This window comes from Oncorhynchus mykiss, chromosome 12, assembly GCF_013265735.2.
Source record: "Oncorhynchus mykiss isolate Arlee chromosome 12, USDA_OmykA_1.1, whole genome shotgun sequence".
NCBI classification, from domain to species: Eukaryota; Metazoa; Chordata; class Actinopteri; order Salmoniformes; family Salmonidae; genus Oncorhynchus; species Oncorhynchus mykiss.
The window spans coordinates 45,977,401-46,002,702 of record NC_048576.1 but is presented as its reverse complement, the minus strand read 5'-3'; the positions used below and the strand labels follow the sequence as shown (position 1 = coordinate 46,002,702).

At 40.1% G+C, this 25,302-nt stretch overlaps 1 protein-coding gene across 1 annotated transcript; it reads right to left on the bottom strand.

The window, feature by feature from the left end:
• LOC110537690 (glucose-6-phosphate exchanger SLC37A2) lies at positions 1 to 19,827 on the bottom strand. The gene is made up of 18 exons (XM_021623923.2): positions 19,103 to 19,827; positions 14,219 to 14,300; positions 13,811 to 13,901; positions 13,534 to 13,612; positions 13,297 to 13,432; positions 12,580 to 12,656; positions 11,971 to 12,137; positions 11,454 to 11,491; positions 10,991 to 11,137; positions 8,863 to 8,953; positions 8,637 to 8,699; positions 8,167 to 8,252; positions 7,320 to 7,368; positions 6,968 to 7,041; positions 6,573 to 6,651; positions 4,340 to 4,437; positions 3,067 to 3,131; positions 1 to 381 (listed from the first exon to the last, which is right to left on the bottom strand). The coding sequence occupies exons 1-18, from the start codon at positions 19,159 to 19,161 to the stop codon at positions 366 to 368; spliced, it is 1,497 nt and encodes a 498-aa protein (XP_021479598.2). The 5' UTR covers positions 19,162 to 19,827; the 3' UTR covers positions 1 to 365.
• Between the last annotated feature and the right edge of the window lie 5,475 nt (positions 19,828 to 25,302).

Below are 25,302 nucleotides of genomic sequence, written 5' to 3'. Positions count from 1 at the left end.
TGCAGTGTGCACATTATTTTAATAATAAGATGAAAGATGCACACAGCCCCGAGAGGGGCAAACAGAGAAAAAAAATATATATACAAAATAATCATAAAAAAGGCATAAGAGAGAAAGTGCTTTGCGACCATTTGAAGAAAGGACATATTCTCTCTCTCCGTCAGATGGTCCCAAAATATCAATGGCCCCTTCCTCCTTTTTCAGATCCTTTCATCCGCTGGTGACGGGGTCTGGGGCCATTAAGGATGAAGGATGAAAGGATCGGCACCCTATAAATCTTGATGCACCTCAGGGGTTAGTTCTTGGTCCTTTTTCCTGCGTCCTTCCTTGCATGTGTGATACGGTCTCTTGTCCCAGGCACCCACTCATATTTCTTTGAACCTGACAACACAAGGCGAGATTAGCCCATTTCAGAATGGACCAAATACAAACCTATTCTGGTCATTAACATAGGTACCAAATCATTGGATCATATTAATTCAATGTCATTTTATATTTGAGGACTGGAGGAGAAGCAAGCACCACATAATCTTCAACTGAGTATCCTCTCTGAAAATGTTGCAAGTAAACACGGTCCCTAGCACTTTCTCAAACTTGCTGGAGAGAGGCTAATGCTATGGAGTCAGTTTGGGAAGTGGAATAAATGAGGGGCAGTATAGAGCCATGAGGTGCACAATTGTTGTTGGGGATGGAGCCTGCTTTATTTGGCAGCATTATTTGACAGGATGTAAGGGTTAGTTTGGGACTTGGAATAAATGGGACAGTGTGAGAGTGGCCGGTGCCTTGCACAGTTGTGGATATTGGGGTGGATACAGCTTCCTTTTAGCTTTGACACTTAGGTAGCTCAAAGAAAGACTCCTTGGACTGTAGTGTAATTCCATTATGACAAACCAGACATGTTACATGGTGAATTATGGGTAATGTAGTACTGCTATAGTTTCCAAAACAGCCTACTATGACATATGTTAAACTTGATGTCACAATGGCTCTTAACCCTTTACATTCGCATAAGGGTTGAAAATGGCAGATTTGGGCACTGATAAACGCCTAAACAGGAACGCAGTGGCTGTACAGTATCACGCTATACATAACGTCTCTGACAGCCATTCTGAACTTGAGCACCTCACACGACAAGAAGTTGCCCCCATCCCTGCATCTAAATTGGGCAACTTTTCACATTTCTTGTTGTCTGAGTGAGGGAAATGCTATAAACTCAGAGGACTATGTATTTTGAAAGATGAGATAAGATGATTATAATAAATACCACGTCATACAAGCAAGCCAAACACCTTTGAGTCCAGAGGTGCACTTCACATTTCCATATCATAAAACTCACGTCGTATAGTTAGCGTTTATGATCACTATGTTTGACGTACAGTTACTAGATGACATTGCATCATACACTGGGTTGTTCTGACAAGGATGAGCCTGTTTGTCTATTGTGAAGAAAATTTGCCACGGCACATGAACCAGAATGCACTCATGCCTCCTTTCTGTGCGCGCCAAAATTATGATCCGTTTCCCTGAATTGCATTGTTAAAGCCTAACACTAAGATCCTATTTTATAAACGTAGCTAGTCATGTTGGCAATAGTACAGACTTTCAAATTATGCCCACCTGACAGATTGAGATTTATTAATGAACCGTTTTTTTGGTATGAGTAAACAACAGTAATTGTGTTGTGTGATGGCGGGGATGAAGGGCTGTGTACCAAAGAAAACAACTAAAAGTGTGGTTGCTCTAGTTCCTCAACGGCACTGCTAGGAGTGCTCAAAAAAAGCACCTTATAGTTAAAGACTGTGCGTATCCAGAGTATTTTCTGATTTTGTTATCAACAAATACGGCGAAAAGTACAGTAAATAAAATGCACATAAAATCAACAGTGTAATGTTTGGATTCAGTCTTGTGTCCTCACAACTTTGGTCTAAGAATTTTTGCATGATCTCCAAATTGTTCCCTTTCATTGCTACCATGGTTATGCATATGCTTTTCATATTTCTTCTGTAAGAAACATTTCAATTTAGCCCTATCCATATAAGCCAATTTCCACAAGTGCAAAGGGTTAATCGCAGTTGCCCAGTGTATATAGATTTGCAGAACATGGAAAGGTGCTTGTAATCAATAAACCGTTACTTGATGCTGTGAAAGAATAAAGAACCCTGAGCGCTCAGTGAACAGAGAAGATTCTGTGTCACATTTGATTGAGCGTCTAAGACCCAACTCAAGTCATCCATTCAAAGACAATCATGTCTCAAATCCTATGGGAACCGGTTGGAAAAATAGAACTCTCAAGACGTAGGTTGTCCCAGGTTGATAGTGATTGATTACCTATGATGCCTAAAAATAGCCTGAGGTGTAACTGCAATTTTTTTCTTAAACTGTCCAATTAAATTCTCACTTTTAAAAGTTAATATTCTGTTAACGCATACCCAAATATTATTGTCGATTCATTCTATACATGTATAAATTGGAGAAAAAAATGAAGAAAAAAAAAACATTTAAAAAAAACACACCTTAAACTTGTATCAAACAGAATGTTTAAAAGAATGCTTGATATTTCCTCATAGAGGATGAGCTGGCCAATAAGTGGTCTACTCGCATTAATATTTTTTATGGCCGGAATACGCCCACACCATTCCAAAACATAAAATATGCTTTTTAACATACTTAATTACCATGTTTTGGAAGAAAACTATTTCACTGATATTTTAATTAATTTCAGGTAATATTTCATAGAAATGTGGAAATACTGGACAGTTACTTTAAAGCTGGCCAATTAATAAGCAGCCTGGAGGCCCCTTTGGAGTAGAATAATGGGCACCCTTAACCTCCAGGGAGAGGCTAATGTACAACAGCCCTACTGAGGAGCCATTTTTGTGCACACGCAAGTTCAATTGCAAAAAAAAAAATGTACCCTTAAGGAGCCAGTATTTGGTCACTCCTTAGATACACAAACTTATTATTTTATGACTTATTGCACTTAGAAGCCTCTTCAACTTAAAAAAATGAAACCAGCTTTTGATTTCCTGATTGGTGATATAAGTGGTGTATTCATGAGTGGCTCACCCTCTTTGTCTGGGGCTGTGTCCACACCAGCCCCTCACCTCCTTATACACCAGCCTGGACAGCAGCTGGAAAACAGGAAGACAGCACACTCAACACAGTTTACCAACCTCAAACAAATTGAGATGGCTTGGGATGAGTTGGACCGCAGCGTGAAGGAAAAGCAGCCAACAAGTGCTCAGCATACGTGGGAACTCCTTCAAGACTGTTGGAAAAGCATTCCTCATGAAGCTGGTTGAGATAATGCCAAGAGTGTACAAAGGCGGTGGCTACTTTGAAGAATCTCAAATAGAAAATATATTTTGAATTGTTTAACACTTTTTTTGGTTACTACATTATTCCATATGCTTCATTTCATAGTTTTTAGGTCTTCACTATTATTCTACAATGTAGAAAATAAAGCAACACCCTGGAATGAGTAGGTGTGTCCAAACTTTTGACTGGTACTGTATATATGGTTTTAGATATATATAAAAAAACACATTTTCCACATATTTATAACACAAATGTTTTTATAAGAAAGTATTCAGACCCCTTCCCATTTTCCACATTGTTACGTTACAGCCTTATTCTAAAATGGATTAAATAAAAAAATCCTCATCAATCTACACCCAATAACCCATAATGACAAAGTGAAAAACAGTTTTAGACATTAGCAGAAATGTTTTGGTACCACTCTCCAGATCTGTGTCTCAACACAATCCTGTCTCAGAGCTCTACGGACAATTCCTTCGCCCTCATGGCTTGGCTTTTGCTCTGACATGCACTATCAACTGTGGGACCTTATATAGACAGGTGTGTGCCTTACCAAATCATGTCAAATCAATTTAATTTACCACAGGTGGTTTCCAATCAAATTGTAGAAACATCTCAAGGATGATCAATGGAAACAGGATGCACCTGAGCTCAATTTCGAGTCTCATAGCAAAGGGTCCGATTACTTATGTAAATAAGGTTTTCCTGTTTTTCTTTCTAAAAAAAACGTATTTATCCTTTGTCTTTATGGGTTGTTGTGTGCAGATTGATGAAGAAAAAACTATTGAATCAATTTTAGAATAAGGCTGTAACAAGGTCTGAATACTTTCCAAATGCACTGTACAAGCTCCCAGTAATGTATTGGATAAAATAGAAGCTTGCAACATTTATTTTTTAAAAGTAGCTCTCATGGTAGAAAATGTTGGAGACCGCTATTGCACACAATCCACAGGTATAGCACCTTCTTTGTACATGTGGCTCAAATATTGCACTGATTTATAAAACAAGACTAAAAACTAACCAAACAGGCGAGGATATCAGCAGTGATCAGCATGAAGAAGACATTGTTCCACCCCGTCGGAGAGATTACCCCTGCTAACAGAGGACCTAGGGCAGCACCTACAGGACAGTCAGAATAACAGTCAAACACTTGAGCAGGGGAAACCAAGCACCTGAAACCAGGGGCTACATTTATCAACCGTGTGTAAATGTCTCACTAAATTGTTGATTCTAGGATTTGCAGGTAACAACAAATTGGGATTTATCAAACTGGCGCATACGTTTTCATTGATAAATCAGAGCCATATTATATTTGCGCGAGCGTTACAACCCCGCCTGGGAAACGCCCCCATTCACCTTTTATGGTAACAAAAACACCCTCATTTGCTGTATGATTTGGAGATGTTGGAACTGGGCCATGACAGGTTGTAAAGTAAAGCGCAATGGTACATTTGATCACATTTATGTAGAGATATGCACAGAATGTTTTGTCTTGACTTTTTCAAACAATTGCATGCCGCCTATAGCGAGTGCCAAACACTAGCAGCACATTCTGGAAGTATCATTTTCTATTCGAACAATGTGAAAGTAGGACTAAATGCTATTGCACACTTCTATTGAAAATGTAACACTTTTCAATAGATGATTGTGTTTCTATCTCCTGCCTTGGTATAGGATCTGAATGTATATATTGGCTATGATGGTGCGCTCCTATCGCACAGCTATACTGTAGCCTACTGTATATTCATACTATCAAATATATTAAAATTGGCTACCGGTCTATTTAATTTCTAGCATGTTTGGCTATTAAATGAGCGATGAATAAATGGTACACTATTATATGTTGTGTAGCGGGAATAAACCAGTCATGTCAGAAAAGGACAGTCATGTCCTGCAATATGATCATGATTTAGGCCTATATACCGTAAAACTTCAATTAAAAGCTCAACCTCAAATGGCCACCTGTCCCTTTAAATAGCTGGGCAACGGCACGCATTTCAGAAAATAAACGCTGGGTTTGAATTGTTTACGAGGTTACCATGGATTACCATGAATTGTTTACAAGGTTTAATGTTTGATTTGTTACATTAAATAATTCAGTAATGACAACAAAAAAATATTCTGTTTTATATCACCAGTAAGAAACTGCACGCCATTGGCTGCTAACAGCTGAGAACTGCTAGCTAACGATCAAGCACAAAAACAGTCAACAACTTTGGGGGTACAGACCCCTAGAAATCATCCGAAAGTAAGAACTGCTGAAAATGCAGTCAGAGGAGAATAATTATTCCATCAAGTAATGTTTTTTTCTGTCTAAATAGAGACATACTACGACAAAAGAAATGTGACATAATGTGTAAATGATAACACAGTGCATGAAATGAATAATTGGCTTAAAATGTTAGAAGTGAATGTTGGATCCAAGCAATTAACTATGCAAATGAGAAAAAAAGCTGTGTGCATTAAGGAAATAGATGCCTAGTTCAAACAGAAACCTATCTCTAATAAGCGCCTGTTGTGTTCAGTGATTTAAGCAAATAAATGCCAAAGCTATTAAATCAAGTTTTACGGCAATAAAATAAACACAATAGGCTACATGCTGCCATGCGATCTCCTTACCCACGGCAAATGCATCCGTTTTATCATTAGGTGTTTTTATTCGTCTAGTATTATTACAATTCCGATGTATCAAACACCCACATTTCCCTCAAAAGAACAATATTTGCTTGCAATACAATTGATCAACCACTAGAAGTGAGATATGCGTGGAGATACCCCTACTTTCACATCGTGTTCAAAATGGTTAAATACCAACCTTTGGGGGAAAACTGGCACACGCAATGTTTAGAGGCTTTTTTGTGTGTGCACGCAGCTTTGATAAATAAGGCCCCAGGTCTGGATATACAATTTGATTTGGGACAACAATCAAAAAAAGTCTGCCTTTAGAACACTACATGATTTACAATGGAAAATAATTGTGCATGGCAATTAGCCATGGACCTTGTACATGAACAACTGTATAAAACAATTTGTCAATTGCCACATTACACTGCAATAAGTGAGCATTGAAGTGAATCTCGAAACATAGGTGACCTCAAATAAATAAATAAAAACATTCCTTCATGCATTGACACAGGCGCACATAAATGCACCACAGCCCCACTAACCCATTACTGGTCACCATTACAAGCGTCAAAACTAAAACAACAAAATCAGCACCAATCCCCGATGTGGCCCAGACATTCCCCGCATACCTATTGACCCTGTGCCGTCAATTATGGCCGTGACCGTTGACAACGCTCTAGAGTTTCCACTCAGGCTCTCATGTGTCCCCTATGAAAGGAAAAACACTCATTATGAATCAACATTGAATCCTATTCCTCAATTTGTCTCCTCGATTCCTTGCGTCCTCTCTCCTCAAAACGCATTGAAGGTGATTGTCTGCACCTTGAATCGGTTTGAGAAAGAGACAAGGGAGACAGAATGCAAGGAATCGAGGAAAGACGCATTAACATAGAGCCGTGGACTAACAGGGGATGTAGGGGGAGTTAGGGCAATGAGGAGCTTATCTCCTCCGTGTGACTTCGGGAGAGGTGAGGACCTCATGTTAGAGGCATGAAGTGGTCCATTCTGGAATGGATATGCTTACCAGGTCAGCAGACACAGCGGTGGTGATGAGGGCGTAGGGTCCGTTCACCAGGGCTCCACACACCAACAGCATCCCTACGGTGCAGAGTTACACAACAACACAGCACTGTGAGAGAATCAGGCATGTACAGTACGCTAGCTGGCAGATAGCAAGGGTATTTTTAAAGAAGATTTATTGTGATATGTGGTTATGTTGATTGCCTACTTCAGTTGAATGCACCGAATGTAACTCGCCCTACAATGTGTTAAATTGGAGCATTGATGTAGTTGTTAGCAGGAGGGACTGAGACTAAAATGGCTGTATGGTTTTAAAGTCAAATGCCATACAAAAAAAAAACAAATGTATCTCTTACCGATTGTGGTTGCTAGGCTATACTGTCCAATGTGGTTGTACAGGAACAGCTAGGAAATCAAAACAAACATTTGGACTGGATTTTGGATAAAAGGTGGCACTCTTGAAGGATTTGCTCATGATTTAATAACCCACATGTAAACCCAAAGGAAAATATTTAGCTATGCTGAAAAACAGATTGACACAATACTGTCAAGGACCTTGCAACCTATCACGAAATATTTCTCGGTCAGCGGGTGAATTTCACTGCCAATTCCAGAGCTACAAGTGCAGCCAAATTCCTTTTTCAGTCCACCAGGCAGTCATATTTACATGACATATGCAGTACCAGCATCAAAAGTTTGGAGCCGCCTACTCATTCAAGGGTTTTTCTTTATTTGTACTATTTTCTACATTGTAGAATAATGGTGAAGACATCGAAACTATGAAATAACACATATGGAATCATGTAGTAACCAAAAAAGTGTCAAACAAATCAAAATATATTGTATATTTGAGATTCTTCAAAGTATGATGACAACTTTGCACAATGAGTAGGTGCGTCCAAACTTTTGACTGGTACTGTATGTGATCAACACATTTACTGAGAGAATTTCCTCTTTTCATTAGTGAACATAAAGTGTGTCCAGTAAAGATTTGCAATTCAGGCATTTGTGCAGGCCTTTCCTTTCATGATATACAGTACATTTTTGCCCAGCACCGGTTTTCTAAAGATTGGAATGTGCATATTACTCTCAAATGCCACATTTACAATTCACAGAGAAGTCATGAGTGTACTATAATAAAGAGACATGTCCATGGTGTTACACATGGTAAAAGCCAGTTTTTTTGTGTGAGTGCACACTCACCATAGGAGCAGCCACTATTAACATGACACAGCAGGTTGAGGCTCTGCCCCCAGTTTGGTCCGACACCAGTCCAGCCACAACGCCTCCTGTAGACACACAACACACGCTTAACACAGACTTAACACGTAGGGGAAAATAGCAGTCCTACATCATCTGAACATATTCAGCCTTTGAGGAGCTGCATTGAAGATCAATAGTAAGTGCTCAGACACCAATACAGTAGGAGCAAATCATTGGGCAATTCTAATGAGAACTTTTCTGACTGCAGACATCACTTGGTATGTCTATGTTTTGTTATGACTGCAGAAACCCCTCGTTATGTCTATGACTTGTTATAACTACAGTGTAGACAAAACATACAGATCAATCAGAGAAGAGCTTCCTGGTTCCTCATATGATCTCTCAGAGTATTGTGCGATAAAGGTTACCTAATTCCATATAAAGTCAGTCACATGACTGTTAAGGCTTACCCACAATTCCTCCTACATCAAATAGTGTTGACATGTCCCCAGCTTCCTTGGGGTCAAAATGGGCTGAGGAAATAAACATTCTGAATTTTTAGCGACACAGTGTATGCCAAATTAACTAATGGCGCATCTCAAAATGCAAAGCACATCATTATCAGCTTATAAGCATTGATATCATTTGAAACCTCAGGTGAACTGTCAACAAATAGGAGCTAAACTGAGTACGTACCAACATTAGAGATGTAGAGAGGAAGCCAGTAGAGAAAGGTGTAGCTAACAAGCTTAGCGAACAGCAGACAGAGGGAGAACTCCATTACACCCTGTAAGATAATATATCACACAAACTCAGCAAAAAAAGAAACATCCGTTTTTCAGGACCCTGTCCTTCAAAGATAATTAGTAAAAATCCAAATAACTTCACAGATCTTCATTGTAAAGGGTTTAAACACTGTGTCCAGTGCTTGTTCAATGAACCATAAACAATTAATGAACATGCACCTGTGGAACGGTCGGCTAAGACACTAACAGCTTGCAGACAGTAGGCAATTAAGGTCATAGTTATGAAAACGTAGGACGCTAGAGGCCATTCTACTGATGCTGAAAAACACCAAAAGAAAGATGCCCAGGGTCCCTGCTCATCTGCGTGAACGTGCCTTAGGCATTCTGGAAGGAGGCATGAAAACTACAGATGTGGCCAGGGCAATAAATTGCAATGTTCGTACTGTGAGACTAAGACAGCGCTACAGGGAGACAGGACGGGACAGCTGACGTCCTCGCAGTGGCAGACCACATGTAACAACATCTGCACAGGATCGGTACATCCGAACACCACACCTGCGGGACCGGTACTGGATGGCAACAACTGCCCGGGTTACACGAGGAATGCACAATCCCTCCATCAGTGCTCAGACTGTCCGCAATAGGCTGAGAGAGGCTGGACTGAGGGCTTGTAGGCCTGTTGTAAGGCAGGTCCTCACCGACAACAACGTCGCCTATGAGCATAAACCCACTGTCGTTGGACCAGACAGGACTGGTAAAAAGTGCTCTTCACTGAGGAGTTGCGGTGTTGTCTCACTAGGGATGATGGTCGGATTTGCGTTTATCATTGAAGGAATGAGCGTTACACCGAGGCCTGTACTCTGGAGCGGGATCGATTTGGAGGTGGAGGGTCCGTCATGGTCTGGGGCAGTGTGACACAGCATCATCGGACTGAGCTTGTTATCATTGCAGGCAATCTCAGCGCTGTGCGTTACAGGGAAGACATCCTCCTCCCTCATGTGGTACCCTTCCTGCAGGCTCATCCTGACATGACCCTCCAGCATGACAATGCCACCAGCCATACTGCTCGTTCTGTGCATGATTACCTGCAAGACAGGAATGTCAGTGTTCTGCCATGGCCAGCGAAGAGCCAAGATCTCAATCCCATTGAGCACGTCTAGGACCTGTTGGATTGGAGGCCTAGGGCCATTCCCCCCAGATGTGTCCGGGAACTTGCAGGTGCCTTGGTGGAAGAGTGGGGTAACATCTCATAGCAAGAACTTTCAAATCTGGTGCAGTCCATGAGGAGGAGATGCACTGCAGTACTTAATGCAGCAGGTGGCCACACCAGATACTGACAGTTACTTTTGACCCTCCCTTTATTCGGGGACACATTACTCCATTTCTGTTAGTCACATGTCTGTGGAACTTGTTCAGTTTATGTCTCAGTTGTTGAATCTTGTTATGTTCATACAAATATTTACACATGTTACGTTTGCTGAAAATAAACGCAGTTGACAGTGAGAGGGCGTTTCTTTTTTTGCTGAGTTTATTACACACTGGTCATAGAGCAGTCATAGCAACTGTCATAACAATAAATCAAAACTGGATGGTCTTCAGAGATATATGGAAGTGGTTGAGGGTAGCTGAATGCTGGGACTAAAAACAAACAAAAGATAACTCATGTAAAATATACTGTACATGAAATGTATGCAATATGTTTATACTGGAAGTGGAAGCCTAAGTATTGTTGTCTATTAGTTTACTCCAATTAAGGGAGGGGTGGTAGGGTTAGGGGAAAATAATAAATAAAGAAAATATTAAAAAAATAACAAAAATATAAAAACGCAACACTTTTTTTTGTTTTTAATTTAGCTTAAGAAACATGGAACCAACACTTTACATGTCGTGTTTATATTTTTAGTTCAGTGTAGTTTACTACAATTAGGGGGGTGGGGGGGTGAAAATAATAAAGGAAAATATTTGTAAAAATGTATTTAAAATAATATTTTATAAATATAATAAATGATCAACGATGAGTCACAACAGAAAGCAAATGAAACAGCTTGAAATTAAAGTAGATAGTGATCCGCACTCACAGGTATCCTGAGGGCCCCACAGAAGCTGATGGCCTCGGTGTGCTCCTCTGTCGACTCGGAGGAGATAGAGTTGGACAGGCCAGGACTGCTGAAGATCTCCTCGCTACTAGATGAGTTTTGTAAGAGAGGCTCCTTCTCGTTGTCCTCCTGCTCATACACAGCCATTAGCATTGTTCTAACCAGGGCTACAACTATTGACTATGTTTTATGTATAGTCTAACATGTCTTCTATTACTCTATAATATCAAGTCTTTCGAAAGAAAGGGAATTAATACAATGACAAAACATTGGTCAAAACAAAACCAGGCCATAATCTGGTGGGAGCTGGTAGCATAGAGGTTACAAAAGCAGGGCTGATATCAAATCTCAGGTGCCACCGACACCGACTGCCCTTGAGCAAGGCAGCCCTTCTCTATAATACTAAAGGCACCCATTACTTCATATGTTCTTTGGTTATACTTACATGGTGCTGCGGAGGGCTGCAGCCGACATCTTCTGGTTCTGTGACAAAAAAAAAAGAAGGGTGTGCTCACAAATCCATTTTCATGTCAAAATACGTCTTGGGACGAGCCTATTCTCATTTTACATGTCTAAATGAAAACAGTCTAGGTTGAATATGAAATTCATGCAGAGTAAAAACTCTCGGATAAATCCTGTCGGGGGAACGCAACATGATCCATTTTCAAACTAGGTTAATAAAAACGTACCCTCCATAATAACTTTCTAATGGCAATGAATATTGTATACCATTTCATTTGGATTCTATGATCTACGGTATCAAGCTTCAATAGGTTGCAGTGGTTTATGCAGTCAGCACTATGGTCCTGTTGACATGTTTTGAACATCTCAAAGTAAGAATAGTGATCTAGGATCAGGCCCCCTCTGTCCATTCATTATAATCTAAAAGGCAAAACTGATCCTAGATCAGCACTCCTACTTTCTCTATGAAAACAGACCCAGAGGTCAAAGGTCACACTCACTCTCCACCAGGAAGAAGAAGCAAAGAATGCCCGTGGAAGCGATAATGATGCCGGGCACGATGAAGGACATGCCCCAGGCCGAGGATACAAAGATGCCGGCGATGAGCGATCCCAGGATATTGCCTACCGAGGTGTGCGAGTTCCACACGCCCATGATGAACCCTCGCCTGGAGGGAGAAGGGCAGACACACACAGATGGGATGGACACGAAAGAAGTGGGTTTAGAAACATTGTACATCTTGACAGTGAAAGGTGAGACAGTGAGCCTGCTTACATTAACTTAACTTGAACATAGGGAATTTATTGGAGTGAACTCAATATATACTTAAAACATTCAACATACCGGTACTAAATACTGAGGACAGCTTCCGGCAGTGAAATGCTGAATTGGAAACTGGACATCTGTAAATTGTTCCTATTTTGAATTTCCAAACACTCATTACACTCAAACAAAGGAAGTGACCGGAGAGTTCTGTTTTTAATTTCACATAATGTGACTGACCTTGAGCAACAAACAAAAAAATACCCTACACAATATGGAAAAGGGGTACTGATACTGTGCACTCAGCATTGCTGAACCAGTCAAGAGTAAGAATATGTCTCACTCACTTCCCCTTTCCAAACCAGTTCCCAACGCAGGCCACCACTGCAGGCCAGCCCGTTGTCTGCACTAGTCCATTCATTGCCTAGGGAAGTAAGAGGGAGATTTAGAGTTTTAGATGCTTTTAATTTCAACATTAAATATGCCCCTATACCCAACCCGATGAGAGGAAAAAAAAAAGATGGGAGAGATGTTTTGTATTCCCATGAGAGAGATACAAACAAGGACACAGAAAAGAGAAGGGGGCTGGGCCGGTTACCCACACCATTATATTATCACACACATAGCCTTGAGAAAAGCACTGGCATGGAAACAATCCCTCAGCCTCCCTCACACGCTCTACATCATATGATACTGCTGATCTGTCATGTGATAGTGCCTAAAGCCCCCATGCCAACTTTTACCTGACTTTCCCAAGTTGTTTTGTTGCTGCATATGCTCAGATAGGAAAACTCATGAATGTGCATGCATACACAAGGCCCAGTATACACAGTGTGGACAAAGATGTAACTTTAAACTGTTGTTTTTCAGTACCAGGCTGTGTTCATTAGGCACGAAACACAAGACAACTGACTGAAACAGAGGGACTACCAGGACTTCCCGTTGCAAAATGTTTCCGCTGCAAACTCTTATGAACATGCCCCAGGTCGGGCCTGAACTCAAAGGTAACTATGGGGCGGGGTGTAAGCGAGTGACAATGGTTTTAGAGGAGATTTAACCCTTACCTGGACGAAGGCGTAGTACCAGATAGAGTGGATGTTCCAGTAGAAGCCCAGGCCAAACAGACATGTGAAGAGACCACTGAGAAGCATCCCGGTGGTCAGGTAGTAGCGCAAGGGCACGCGCTCACCAAATATCCCACTGTCAAAACACACAACACAACTCCTTGTAGTGAGGTTTAATACACACGCAAGCACACACACCCACAAAAAAAATGATAGAATTTACATCATTCTGCCTACCTGAAAAACATGCCAACGGCATAAGCAACGAGGAAAGAGTTGTCCACGGCTCCAAACAGCGTCTGGTAGTTGTCCTGGTCTGGAGAAAACGAGTTGGCACAGAAAATGTCAGAATGAAATCTGCTGTCGTAATGCTTAAACAGCAACATAAAAACTGATTCATTCTACTGACATGGTGTGCTTTCTATATTCTCAGAAACACTTTGGAAATGTGTTGGAAGCATTTTTATTCCTTTTTAAAAATGAACGAATAAGTCAAGTCAAGCCAAGGACTCACCAAATGGCGCCCAGTCACACCAGGTTTCATTGTCAGTTCCGTTGAGGTTTGGTGGCCGAATGAGGGTGGAACAATTTTTGTGCAGCTCACTCTGTATATACATAGGGCAATAACCAGAGATTACACACATGGACACAAAACACTAGGCCTTCAAGACGCAACCAGCTTAAACATCTCGAAACAAAAACAGCCACTATCATATAACTATCTCAAAAATGACTATGTTAACTATTGTAGTGCAACTTGAGTGTTCTAGGGCTTTTGTGACCTAGAACACTTAGATATGTTAGAATATAGAGCTGAACAGTGTGGCCTTACGTTAAGATGCCTGGTTAAATAAAGGTTACATTTAAAAATACAAATAAATAAGATAACGTTTCATACAGGTTTGTGAAGTCAGTGTATCACCTTGACGATGCTGATGGGTTTCCGGGAGAGATGGTAGCTGGTATAGAAGAGAAAGGTGAGGAAGAGGGTGAAACCTCTGTACCTGCACAGAGAGTAGAAAAAGAGCTCATTCTAATGTTGTCCAAAGCAAATACTATGCCATCAACAACCTCACCTTTGTCAAAGCACACACACATTTTTTGGACAGTCTCTTATACATTATCTAGAGGTCTACAGGGCTTGGGTATTATGGGATGTTAGTCTCATAAGACAGGGAGGGGGAGAGAGAGGGAAAAAGATTTTAAAAAAGAGAGAAGGAGAGAGAAAGGCTTCAAACTACCATCCTGAAGAAGGATCTGAGGAGAAGAGAAAACAAAACAATTGTTCACATGGTCTTGTCTGTACAGTAGGCAGTACACATAGGCTTGTTTTTTAGTGGGAACCAAACAGGGTATTCAGAAGAGTTAATCACGGCTGAGAGCAGTACAGGGACTTAGCTGACACGAGGTGTACACTGCACAGGAAGGAAGCTAGCTACACCACACACGCTCTGTATTGACCTGTTTACATTTCCTGGAGTGGAAAGGAAGGCTTTACCACATTTAGATTTTAGTAACACACCTCACTCAGAACCTGGTGTAAACTCCTCATCCTCAAGCTAATTGCACACAACACATAAGATGCATCCAAAAAGACACCCTATTACTGAACTACTTTTGTCCAGAGCGCTATGGACCCTGATCAAAAGCAGTACACTAGGGCCTTGGTCAAATGTAGTGACTACTGGGATGCCATTTCGGACACAAACATTCAGGAGAAAGTGTTGTGCACAAGACTCAACCTGCAGTGACCTTTACAGTTTGACTGACTAAATCTAGGACAAAGTGTGACTATTTGGTCAGGTTTATGGAACAACCTAGATCAGTGACAGCAATAATCCAGAAAGTATTGTGGATTGATGAAATGTTGTAGAAATCCAACAGTGTAGATGGCCTTCACCTAGGATGTTTTCACATAAAATTTGATTCTTCTTTTTGCACAAGACATCTTTGAATATGGGGTTTAAAGTGAAAATAACACAATTGTGGCCCACAATTCATGGCGTTTCAACATTGTGGGCATTCCTGCATCTGCAGGAAACCCTCTTTATACCTCAACTGGTCCATTTTTAAGCTAGGACCCCAGTACACAGGCGGGAATAGGTGGCGGTAATGCACCATAACGTTGGATACCAAACACAGATAAAACCCACAGAAGAAGAATAGGCAGGGGAGACAACGCTAGCTAGCTAGTACAACGGTAGACAGTGTCAGGTCGCCCAAAAAGTTACATATTGCAGCTTTAAAGTATACTTATTTGAAAGTTCTAATGTTAAAAATGTCCCTACTACAACAAAATACTTAAAGCTGCAATATGTAACTTCTTGGGGCAAACTGACCAAGTGCACATAGAAATGTGAGTTATAGATCTGTCACTCATTAAAAGCATGTCTAAGAAGCGGTACATCTGTTCTATGTGCTCTATTTCCATGCTTCCTATTCTTAAGTTTTGTTTTTGTGTCTTTTACTTTCGGTTTTGTACACCAGCTTCAAACAGCTGAAAATACAATATTTTTGGTTATGGAAAATATATTTCACAGTGGTTTAGATGGTTCAATGATTTTCTACACTATACAGAGCCAAATTTCAGTTTGTAACAAAACAATCAAACTATTAGAGTTTTAGCAACCAGTTTGCTAAAAATGAAACATTTAATTTAAAATACTGTAGAATTCTATTAATTCCTATAGACTATAGAGGACTGTGTCTTCTGGGGAGTTCCAATATGGTCGACCGGTGACTTCAAAGCCTCTCATTGGCCAAAACATAGCATTAGCAATCCAAGGTTTATATACATCATTGGTTTTAACTATACTAGAGGTCGCCCGATTATGATTTTTCAATACCGATTTTTGGAGGACCAAAAAAAGCAGATGCCGATTAATCGGCCGATTTTTATATATATATATATATATTTGTAATAATGACAATTACAACAATACTGAATGAACAATCAACACTTTTATGTTAACTTAATAGAATACATAAATAACATCTATTTAGTCTCAAATAAATAATGAAACATGCTCAATTTGGTTTAAATAATGCTAAAACACAGTGTTGGAGATGAAAGTAAAAGTGCAATATGTGCCATGTAAAAAGGCTAACGTTTAAGTTCCTTGCTCAGAACATGAGAACATATGAAAGCTGGTGGTTCAATATTCCCAGTTAAGAAGTTTTAGGTTGTAGTTATTATAGAAATTATGACGCATTGACTATTTCTCTCTATACCATTTTGTATTTCATATACCTTTGACTATTGGATGTTGTAACAGGCACTTTAGTATTGCCAGCCTAATCTCAGGAGTTGATAGGCTTGAAGTCATAAACAGCGCTGTGAAGCAAGCATTGCTAAGAGCCTGGCAAACGCAGTAAATTTTGAATGAATGCTTACGAGCCTGCTGTCGCCTACCACCGCTCAGTCAGACTGCTCTATCAAATGATAGACTTAATTATAATATAATAAACCCACAGAAATACGAGCCGTTGGTCATTAATATGGTCAAATCCAGAAACTATAATTTCGAAAACAAAACATTTATTCTTTCAGTGAAATACGGAACCGTTCCGTATTTTATCGAACGGGTGGCAACCCTAAGTCTAAATATTGCTGTGACATTGCACAACCTTCAATGTTATGTAATAATTATGTAAAAGTATGGCAAATTAGTTCGCAATGAGCCAGGCAGCCCAAACTGTTGCATATACACTGACTCTGCGTGCAATGAACGCAAGAGAAGTGACACAATTTCCCTAGTTAAAATTGCCTGTTAACATGAATTTCTGTTAACTAAATGTGCAGGTTTAAAAATATATACTTCTGTGTACTGATTTTAAGGAAGGCATTGAAGTTTATAGGAAGGTACATTTGTGCAACAATTGTGCTTTTTTCACGAATGCGCTTTTGTTAAATCCTCCCCCGATTGGCGAAGTAGGCTGTGATTCAATGATAAATTAACAGGCACCACATTGATTATGCAACGCAGGACAAGTTAGTTAAACTAGTAATATCATCAACCATGTGTAGTTAACTAGTGATTACATTAAGATTAATTGTTTTTTATAAGATAAGTTTAATGCTAGCTAGCAACTTACCTTGGCTCCTTGCTGCACTTTCAAAACAGGTGGTCAGCCTGCCACGCAGTTTCCTTGTGGAATGCAATGTAATCGGGCGTCCAAAAATGCCGATTACCGATTGTATTGAAAACGGCCCTAATTAATCGACCATGGAGATTAAATCGGTCGACCTCAACTATACGTAATGAACAGTGACGATTTTAGCATGTAAATCTTGGTGGGGCAAACACCCCAAAAAATAGCAAATATGCATGCCAGCAAAGGCACTACACAACACTAAACGATACATTAATTGCACTATAAAAGTGGCAAACAGTGCCCACAAACTGTTAGGGCCTACATAAAGCTGTCCCAACACCTTACCACTGCTACACCTGGCTACATCAGCGGAGCCTTGTCTGGCAGAGAAACAGTTCATTCAGCCTCATTTACTGCCTTTAAAAAAAAGGCTGACTTGCTTAAACAAAATGTGGTTTCTCCTGACAATTGAGATGTACAAACTATGGCATAAGGGGATGACGATAAGAGCAATCTGTCATTTCAATTAAGACATTAATGAGCGAGCTAGGACGGACGCAGCCAATATAACTATTTGTTCAGCACTTTTGAAATGTAGAGCGACAGAATTCAGAACATGGGCCGGTCTTACCCCGAGTTCCCGACTTGGAATTCTGAGATGGATGACAGTTCAAAATGTATTTTCCCCAGTTGGAGCTTGTTGTTCCCAGTGTTCTTGAACTCACTGAAGTCAGAGATTTGCCAGTTCCGAGTCTCCAGTTGTTTTGAACACGGCAGAAGTCATGCTGGATTGACAGCATGGCTAATGTTTATCTTTTTAAGCTTGGAAAAGAGACCCTTAAACCTAGACTTGGACCACACACCCATTCCACTGAATAACAGGCTAGTGATTGCTTTGCAATGCTTGCAGTTAGCCACTGATTCCTTCCACACCACTCATTGTTGAATTTGCGATTTCCAACATAAACTAATGTTTATGTCCAATGGCCGATGAGCACCGATACATTTTATTTATAATTTATCTTCATAAGACAAGGTTTGAAAATTATTTGCCAGTAGATTGTCGACTTGATTCATGGTGATGACTGCTAGCTAAGATTTTGAAAATATGATGTTGACATTATCAGTCCAATAAAAGCTACGGTAGATATAACTTGATTTGACGTCATTTTATCTGTGTCCAATGACCTTGTGCTTTCTTGGATGGGCACTTCTAATTCTAACTATATGGCAGCACCCAAGCTGCTTGAATTTTCGAGGTAGCTGACTATTGTTGGCTATTTAGCAGCCTGATGGTCTATAGGTAAAAGCTCTTGGCCACTGGCCAGTCTATCAGTTTTTGCCATGATGCTCCTGAACCCTAACCTTAACCTAGCTAACGTTAGTCACCTAGCTAACATTAGCCACAACAAATTAGAATCTGTAACATATCATTTCGCAAATACGTTACATATTGTATGTTTGCAAATTCGTAACATATTGTGGATATCCACAAATGAATACATATCATACGAAACGTAACATTTCATACTACAGAATTATACAAAATGCTTTGAGACCAGGTTACAGCCTCATGTCTAGCCAATCATAGACTTCTATCTGATTAGGGACAAAATCATCAACCTACATACTGTACAATGCAATAGCTTTGTTTGCATAAAGGGTGTCACACACACACACACAATAGAATTCAAAGACAGTAGAAACTTACCAGCTGTCTCTTGAGAAGGACGTGATCAGTCTGATACCGGGAGCCAAAGAAGACCTCATCTTGGGTGGAGGTCTTCGACCTTCGAAAAACTTGTTAAAACCGCTTACACGTTTCTCTCAGACATGGCATCAAAAGTTAGTTCGTTGTTCTTGTATACATCCAATTGATATGGTCTGTTAAAAAAATAAGACTACAAAAATATATAAAAACAGCACAAAAGCAAACTGAAAGTCTATACATGGGACTTTCAAAAACAGCTTCTCACACAGGTTCGAGCACCAGTGACTTTGAATTTTTTGTTACAATATTCCATTGATATTTTTCCCACTTTGATTATAAAAACACTGGTTTATTTATTTGTTTTGTTTAAAGTGTAATAATTTAAAAAATAAACAAATGTTTAAAAAGCACACTGATCAAAACAGCTTCAGTCGCTTGGCTATTCCTACTTCCTGTTAATGGGTGAATCTCCGCCAACAATGAATTCCCATAGATTTCCATGCATGCTTGAGCAAGCTGATAGCGTTATAAAAGCCGGTTCCTATAAATACTCTATGCACTTCTCTACTGTGTCACATGCACATTAGTCCACATGTTTACGGATTCTGTCCATAATAGTTCAAGGGTAGCCATTTCCCAATATTTTCCAAGCCCAGCCGCGGTACCAATACAAATCTTCCCGAAGTGTGTGGACATGTGATTCCCGTATATGACGTCACGGCATTAAAGGAGCGATGACTGATTTACTCAAGTACAAAACCACCACCACCACAGAAAATTATGCGTTGTCTTCTGTCAATCAAATGTGGTACAGCCTACTTAGAGCAGAAAATAAAAAGACATCAATGTGTTTGAAATGTAAATTATGCTCCTCTAAAATTACAGATTGAAAAGTTTCTAGGGTCATGAGTGGAGCAAGCAACAGCAGCTCCTGAGTGGTGCAGTGGTCTAAGGCACTGCATCTCAGTGCATGACTGTAGTCTCTGGTTCAAATTCAAACATCACTGTTGTCCCTGGTTTAAATCCAGGCTGAGTTGCAACTGGCTGTGATTGGGAACCCTATAGGGTGGTTCACAATTAGCCCAGAATCATCTGGGTTAGGCTGCCATTGCAATTAAGATTTGGTTCTTAACTGACTTCCCTAGTTAAAGAATTCAAAAATTCAGATGTTGAAAAACTGTGCTGAGAAGGACAATGTAAAAATAAAATAGTCAGTACGGGTTGGTTTGGATCAACACAATCCTTTGTTTGAAAAAAATAGTGAAATTTTCCAGGGCGGAAACACCTTGAGGGTGGTCATATGTCTCATGATTACAGGGTTTATGAACAGTGTGTTACAGTGACAGTGGGAAACACACCAGACTTTCAAATAAAGCGTTGAGAAAATCTCTCATTATTAGGTATCTTAAATTAGAACAACACACAAGCAATTTGTAAAAGAAATCTGTGCACTCATAGTAACAAATCAAATCAAATTGTATTGTAGTTCTAAACTTTCTACTGTCCTGTCGATGTGGATAGGGGGGTGCTCCCTCTGCGGTTTCCTGAAGTCCACGATCGTCTCCTTTGTTTTGTTGACGTTGAGTGTGAGGTTATTTTCCTGACACCACACTTCAAGGGCCCTCACCTCCTGCCTGTAGGCCGCCTCATTGTTGTTGGTAATCAAGCCTACCACTGTAGTGTCGTCTGCAAACTTGATGATTGAGTTGGAGGCGTGCATGGCCACGCAGTCGTGGGTGAACAGGGAGTACAGGAGAGGGCTCAGAACGCACCCTTGTGGGGCCCCAGTGTTGAGGATCAGCGGGGTGGAGATGTTGTTACCTACCCTCACCACCTGGGGGCGGCCCGTCAGGAAGTCCAGTACCCAGTTGCACAGGGCGGGGTCGAGACCCAGGGTCTCGAGCTTGATGACGAGTTTGGAGGGTATTATGGTGTTAGATGCTGAGCTGTAGTCGATGAACAGCATTCTTACATGGGTATTCCTCTTGTTCAGATGGGTTCATTATGGTTCATTAATAGTTCATTATGGTAGGTGCTCTCATTTCTCAGGATTGTGGCATTGATTCATTTGTTTTAATGTTACTACATGGATGCAAACTCAAAGGTTTTAAGTGCGCTTTTCTGATAAGAGTGCCTTGGTATTTTTGGATGGTCTTTATCAGGGTTCCTCAATAAGCGGCAAGCAGGTGATTTTATTTGGCCCCCAAGGTGAGAATTTTGATATAAAAAAAAAGAGATGTAATTAATTGTTGCACATAAGACAAAAATCACCCGGAAATCAGTTCAAAGTGATTTAAATTTAGGATATCTGTTCCCAAATATTCCCATGCATTACTAGAGGTATATGTGCTAACTATTCCAGCACACAACTAGAGGCATATGTGCTTGTATTCAGTGATGTAAAGTACTTTAAAGTACTACTTAAGTAGTTTTTTTGAGTATCTGTACTTTACTTCTACATATTTTTTGACTACTAGTACTTTGACTTCACTCCTTTTTTAAAGTAAATAATGTACTTTTTACCCATACATTTTCCCTGACACCCAAAAGCTTATATTTATATTGCTTAGCAGGACTGAAAAATGGTCAGATTCACACACTTATCAAGAGAACATCCCTGGTCATCCCTACTGCCTCTGATCTGGCGGACTCACTAAACACAAACACTTTATTTGTAAATGATGTCTGAGTGTTGGAGCAGTGGCGGTTCTATCTTGTGTGGTTCCCTGGGCGAGACCTGAGGTCAACCTACCCCTGCCCCCCTCCCCATCTCGTACTTCTGAGTGGGACACCTTCTCAGGCAGTAGCCTGCCTAGCTCACAAACTAGAATCAGAGAGCCCACTTCGACAAGGTTAATTGACCCACAGTCGCACACAGTGACATGATATCCTTGACATGACGTGCAAATGAGAGATAGAAAACCGATTGCACAAATGTCACCATTCCGATTTATTTTTGGGCAGGCACCCCGCGCCTAAATCCACCGCTGTGTTGGAGTGTGCCCCTGGCTATCCATAAATAAATAAAAACAAGAGAATTGTACTATCAGGTTGGCTTAATATGAGGATGATTTATACTTTTACTTGTACTTTTGATACCCAAGTATTCAGTGGCAAGAAAAAGTATGTGAACACTTTGGAGTTAACTGGATTTCTGCATAAATTTGTCATCACATTTGATCTGCACTTCATCTAGGTCACAACAATAGACAAACATAGTGTGCTGAAACTGATAACACGCAAATTATTGTATTTTCTTGTCTATATTGAATAAATCATTTAAACATTCACATTGTAGGTTGGAAACATATGTGAACCCCTAGGCTAATGGCTTCTCCAAAAGCTAATTGGAGTCAGGAGTGAGCTAACCTGGAGTTTAATCAAGGAGACGAGATTGGATATGTTGGTTAGAGCTGCCTTGCCCTATAAAAAACACTCACAACATTTTAGTTTACTATTCACAAGAAGCATTGCCTGATGGGAACCATGCCTCGACAACAAAAGACATCTCAGAAGACCTAAGATTAAGACTTGTTGACTTGCATAAAGCTGGAAAGGGTTACAAAAGTATCTCTAAAAGCCTTGATGTTCATCAGTCCACGGTAAGACAAATTGTCTATAAATGGAGAAAGTTCAGCACTGTTGCTACTCTCCCTAGGAGTGGCCGTCCTGCAAAGATGACTGCAAGAGCACAGCACAGAATGCCCAATGAGGTTAAGAAGAATCCTAGACTGTTAGCTAAAGACTTACCGAAATCTCTGGAACATGCTAACATCTCTGTTGATGAGTCTACGATACGTAAAACACTAAACAAGAATGGTGTTCATGGGAGGACATCACGGAAGAAGCCACTGCTGTCCAAAAAAAACATTGCTGCATGTCTGAGGTTTGCAAAAGTGCACCTGGATGTTCCACAGTGATACTGGCAAAATATGCTGTGGACAGATGAAACTACAGTTGAGTTGTTGAGAAGGAACACACAACACTATGTGTGGACAAAAAAAAGCCACAGCTCACCAACATCAAAACCTCATCCCAACTGTAAAGTATGGTGGAAGGAGCATCATGGTTTGGGGCTGCTTTTCTGCCTCAAGGCCTGGAAAACTTGCTATCATTGACAGAAAAATGAATTCCAAGTTTATCAAGACATTTTGCATAAGATTGTTAGGCTATCTGTCTGCCAATTGAAGCTCAACAGAAGTTGGGTGATGCAACAGGACAACGACCCAAAACACAGAAGTAAATCAACAACAGAATGGCTTCAACAGAAGAAAATACGCCTTCTGGAGTGGCCCAGTCAGAGTCCTGACCTCAACCTGATTGAGATGCTGTGGCATGATCTCAAGAGAGCAGTTCACACCAGACATGCCAAGAATATTGCTGAACTGAAACAGTTTTGTAAAGAGGAATGGTCCAAAATTCCTCCTGACCGTCGTGCAGGTCTGATCCGCGCCTACAGAAAACATTTGGTTGAGGTTATTGCTGACAAAGGAGGGTCAACCAGTTATTAAATCCAAGGGTTCACATACTTTTTCCTCCCTGCACTGTGAATGTTTACACGGTGTGTTCAATAAAGACATGAAAACGTATAATTGTCTGTGTGTTATTAGTTTAAGTAGACTGTGTTTGTTTATTGTTGTGACCTAGATGAAGATCAGATCAAATCTTATGACCAATTTATGCAGAAATCCAGGTATTTTCAAAGGGTACTTTTTCTTGCCACGGTATTTTAGCAATTACATTTACTTTTGATACTTAAGTATATTTAAAACCAAATACTTTTACTCAAGTAATATTTTACGCAGTGACATTGACTTTTACTTGAGTCATTTCCTATTATCTTTACTTTTACTCAAATATGACAATTGAGTACTTTTTCCACCACTGCTCCTATCCCAACATCATGAAGGTTTGAAATGATTGTTTTTGTCAAATACTATATCTGTTTTGGCTTCTTGCAGTAAATTCTCTATACAAATTCTTTATAATTATGTTCCGGCCTCCCGACCATCTGCTCAAGAAAAAAATTGTACCGCGGCTGAATGTTATTGGGGACCTCTGGTCTATATCCTACAAGTATAGCCTCCAATGTGGCCTTTCATATTCTGTTTTGGTTAAAACTAAAACATACATTCACTCATCTGACTACAATAGGAAACATTGTGACCAATCAACCTCACAATGCAATGAGTAACACATTAATAATACATTGACATAAAAAAAAAAACAATTCAATCATAGGTCTGTGGTCTCAGACAAAAGTCACTCTTTCCCCATTTTATAGGAAATTAAATCAGCAGACAACATTTTCAGCCCACTCTTTTTCCATAGGAATGGAATAATATACACTGAGTGTACCAGACATTACGAACAGCTTCCTAATATTGAATTGCACCCCTTTTGCCCTTGGAACAGCCTCAATTTGTCAGGGCACTGAATATACAAGACGCTGAAAGCATTCCAGAGGGATGCTGGTCCATTTTGACTCCAGTGCTTCACACAGTTGTGTCAAGATGGCTGGATGTCCTTTGTGTGGTGGACCATTCTTGATACACATGGGAAACTGTTGAGCATGAAAAACCCAGTAGCGTTGCAGTTCTCGACACAAACCTGTGCGCCTGGCACCTACTACAATACACCGTTCAAAGGCACTTAAATATCAACCTCTGAATGGCACACATACACAATCCATGTCTCAAGGCTTAAAAATACTTATTTAACCTGACTCCTCTCCTTCAGCATCACTGATTGAAGTGGATTTAACAAGTGATATCAATAAGGGATCATAGCTTTCATCTGGTGAGTCTGTCATGGATGTTCTAAAAATGTTCTACACTGTGTATACTGTCATAGGAAGGATTAGGAGACCATCAGTGATTATGCCCACTGCCGCATCCAAAATACATTATAGGACAAACACCAATGAAGCATCATCCTGAGGTTCAAAGATAAATTGTCAGGTGTTTTTAAATCAGGACAGACTTAAACCAAGTGTACATCTCTGACAAAGCGAATGACAGATTATTAAATTAAAACCACATACAAAACAAATCCCATCATGTTTTAAGGAATTACAACTGATAAGTATTCAAGAGAGAGACGGCAAGGTTTGATTTAAAATCAGTCGCACTTCAAAATGACATGTAAAGGAAAGGGAGATACCTAGTCGGTTGTAATTGATTTGACTAAAAACAAAGAGG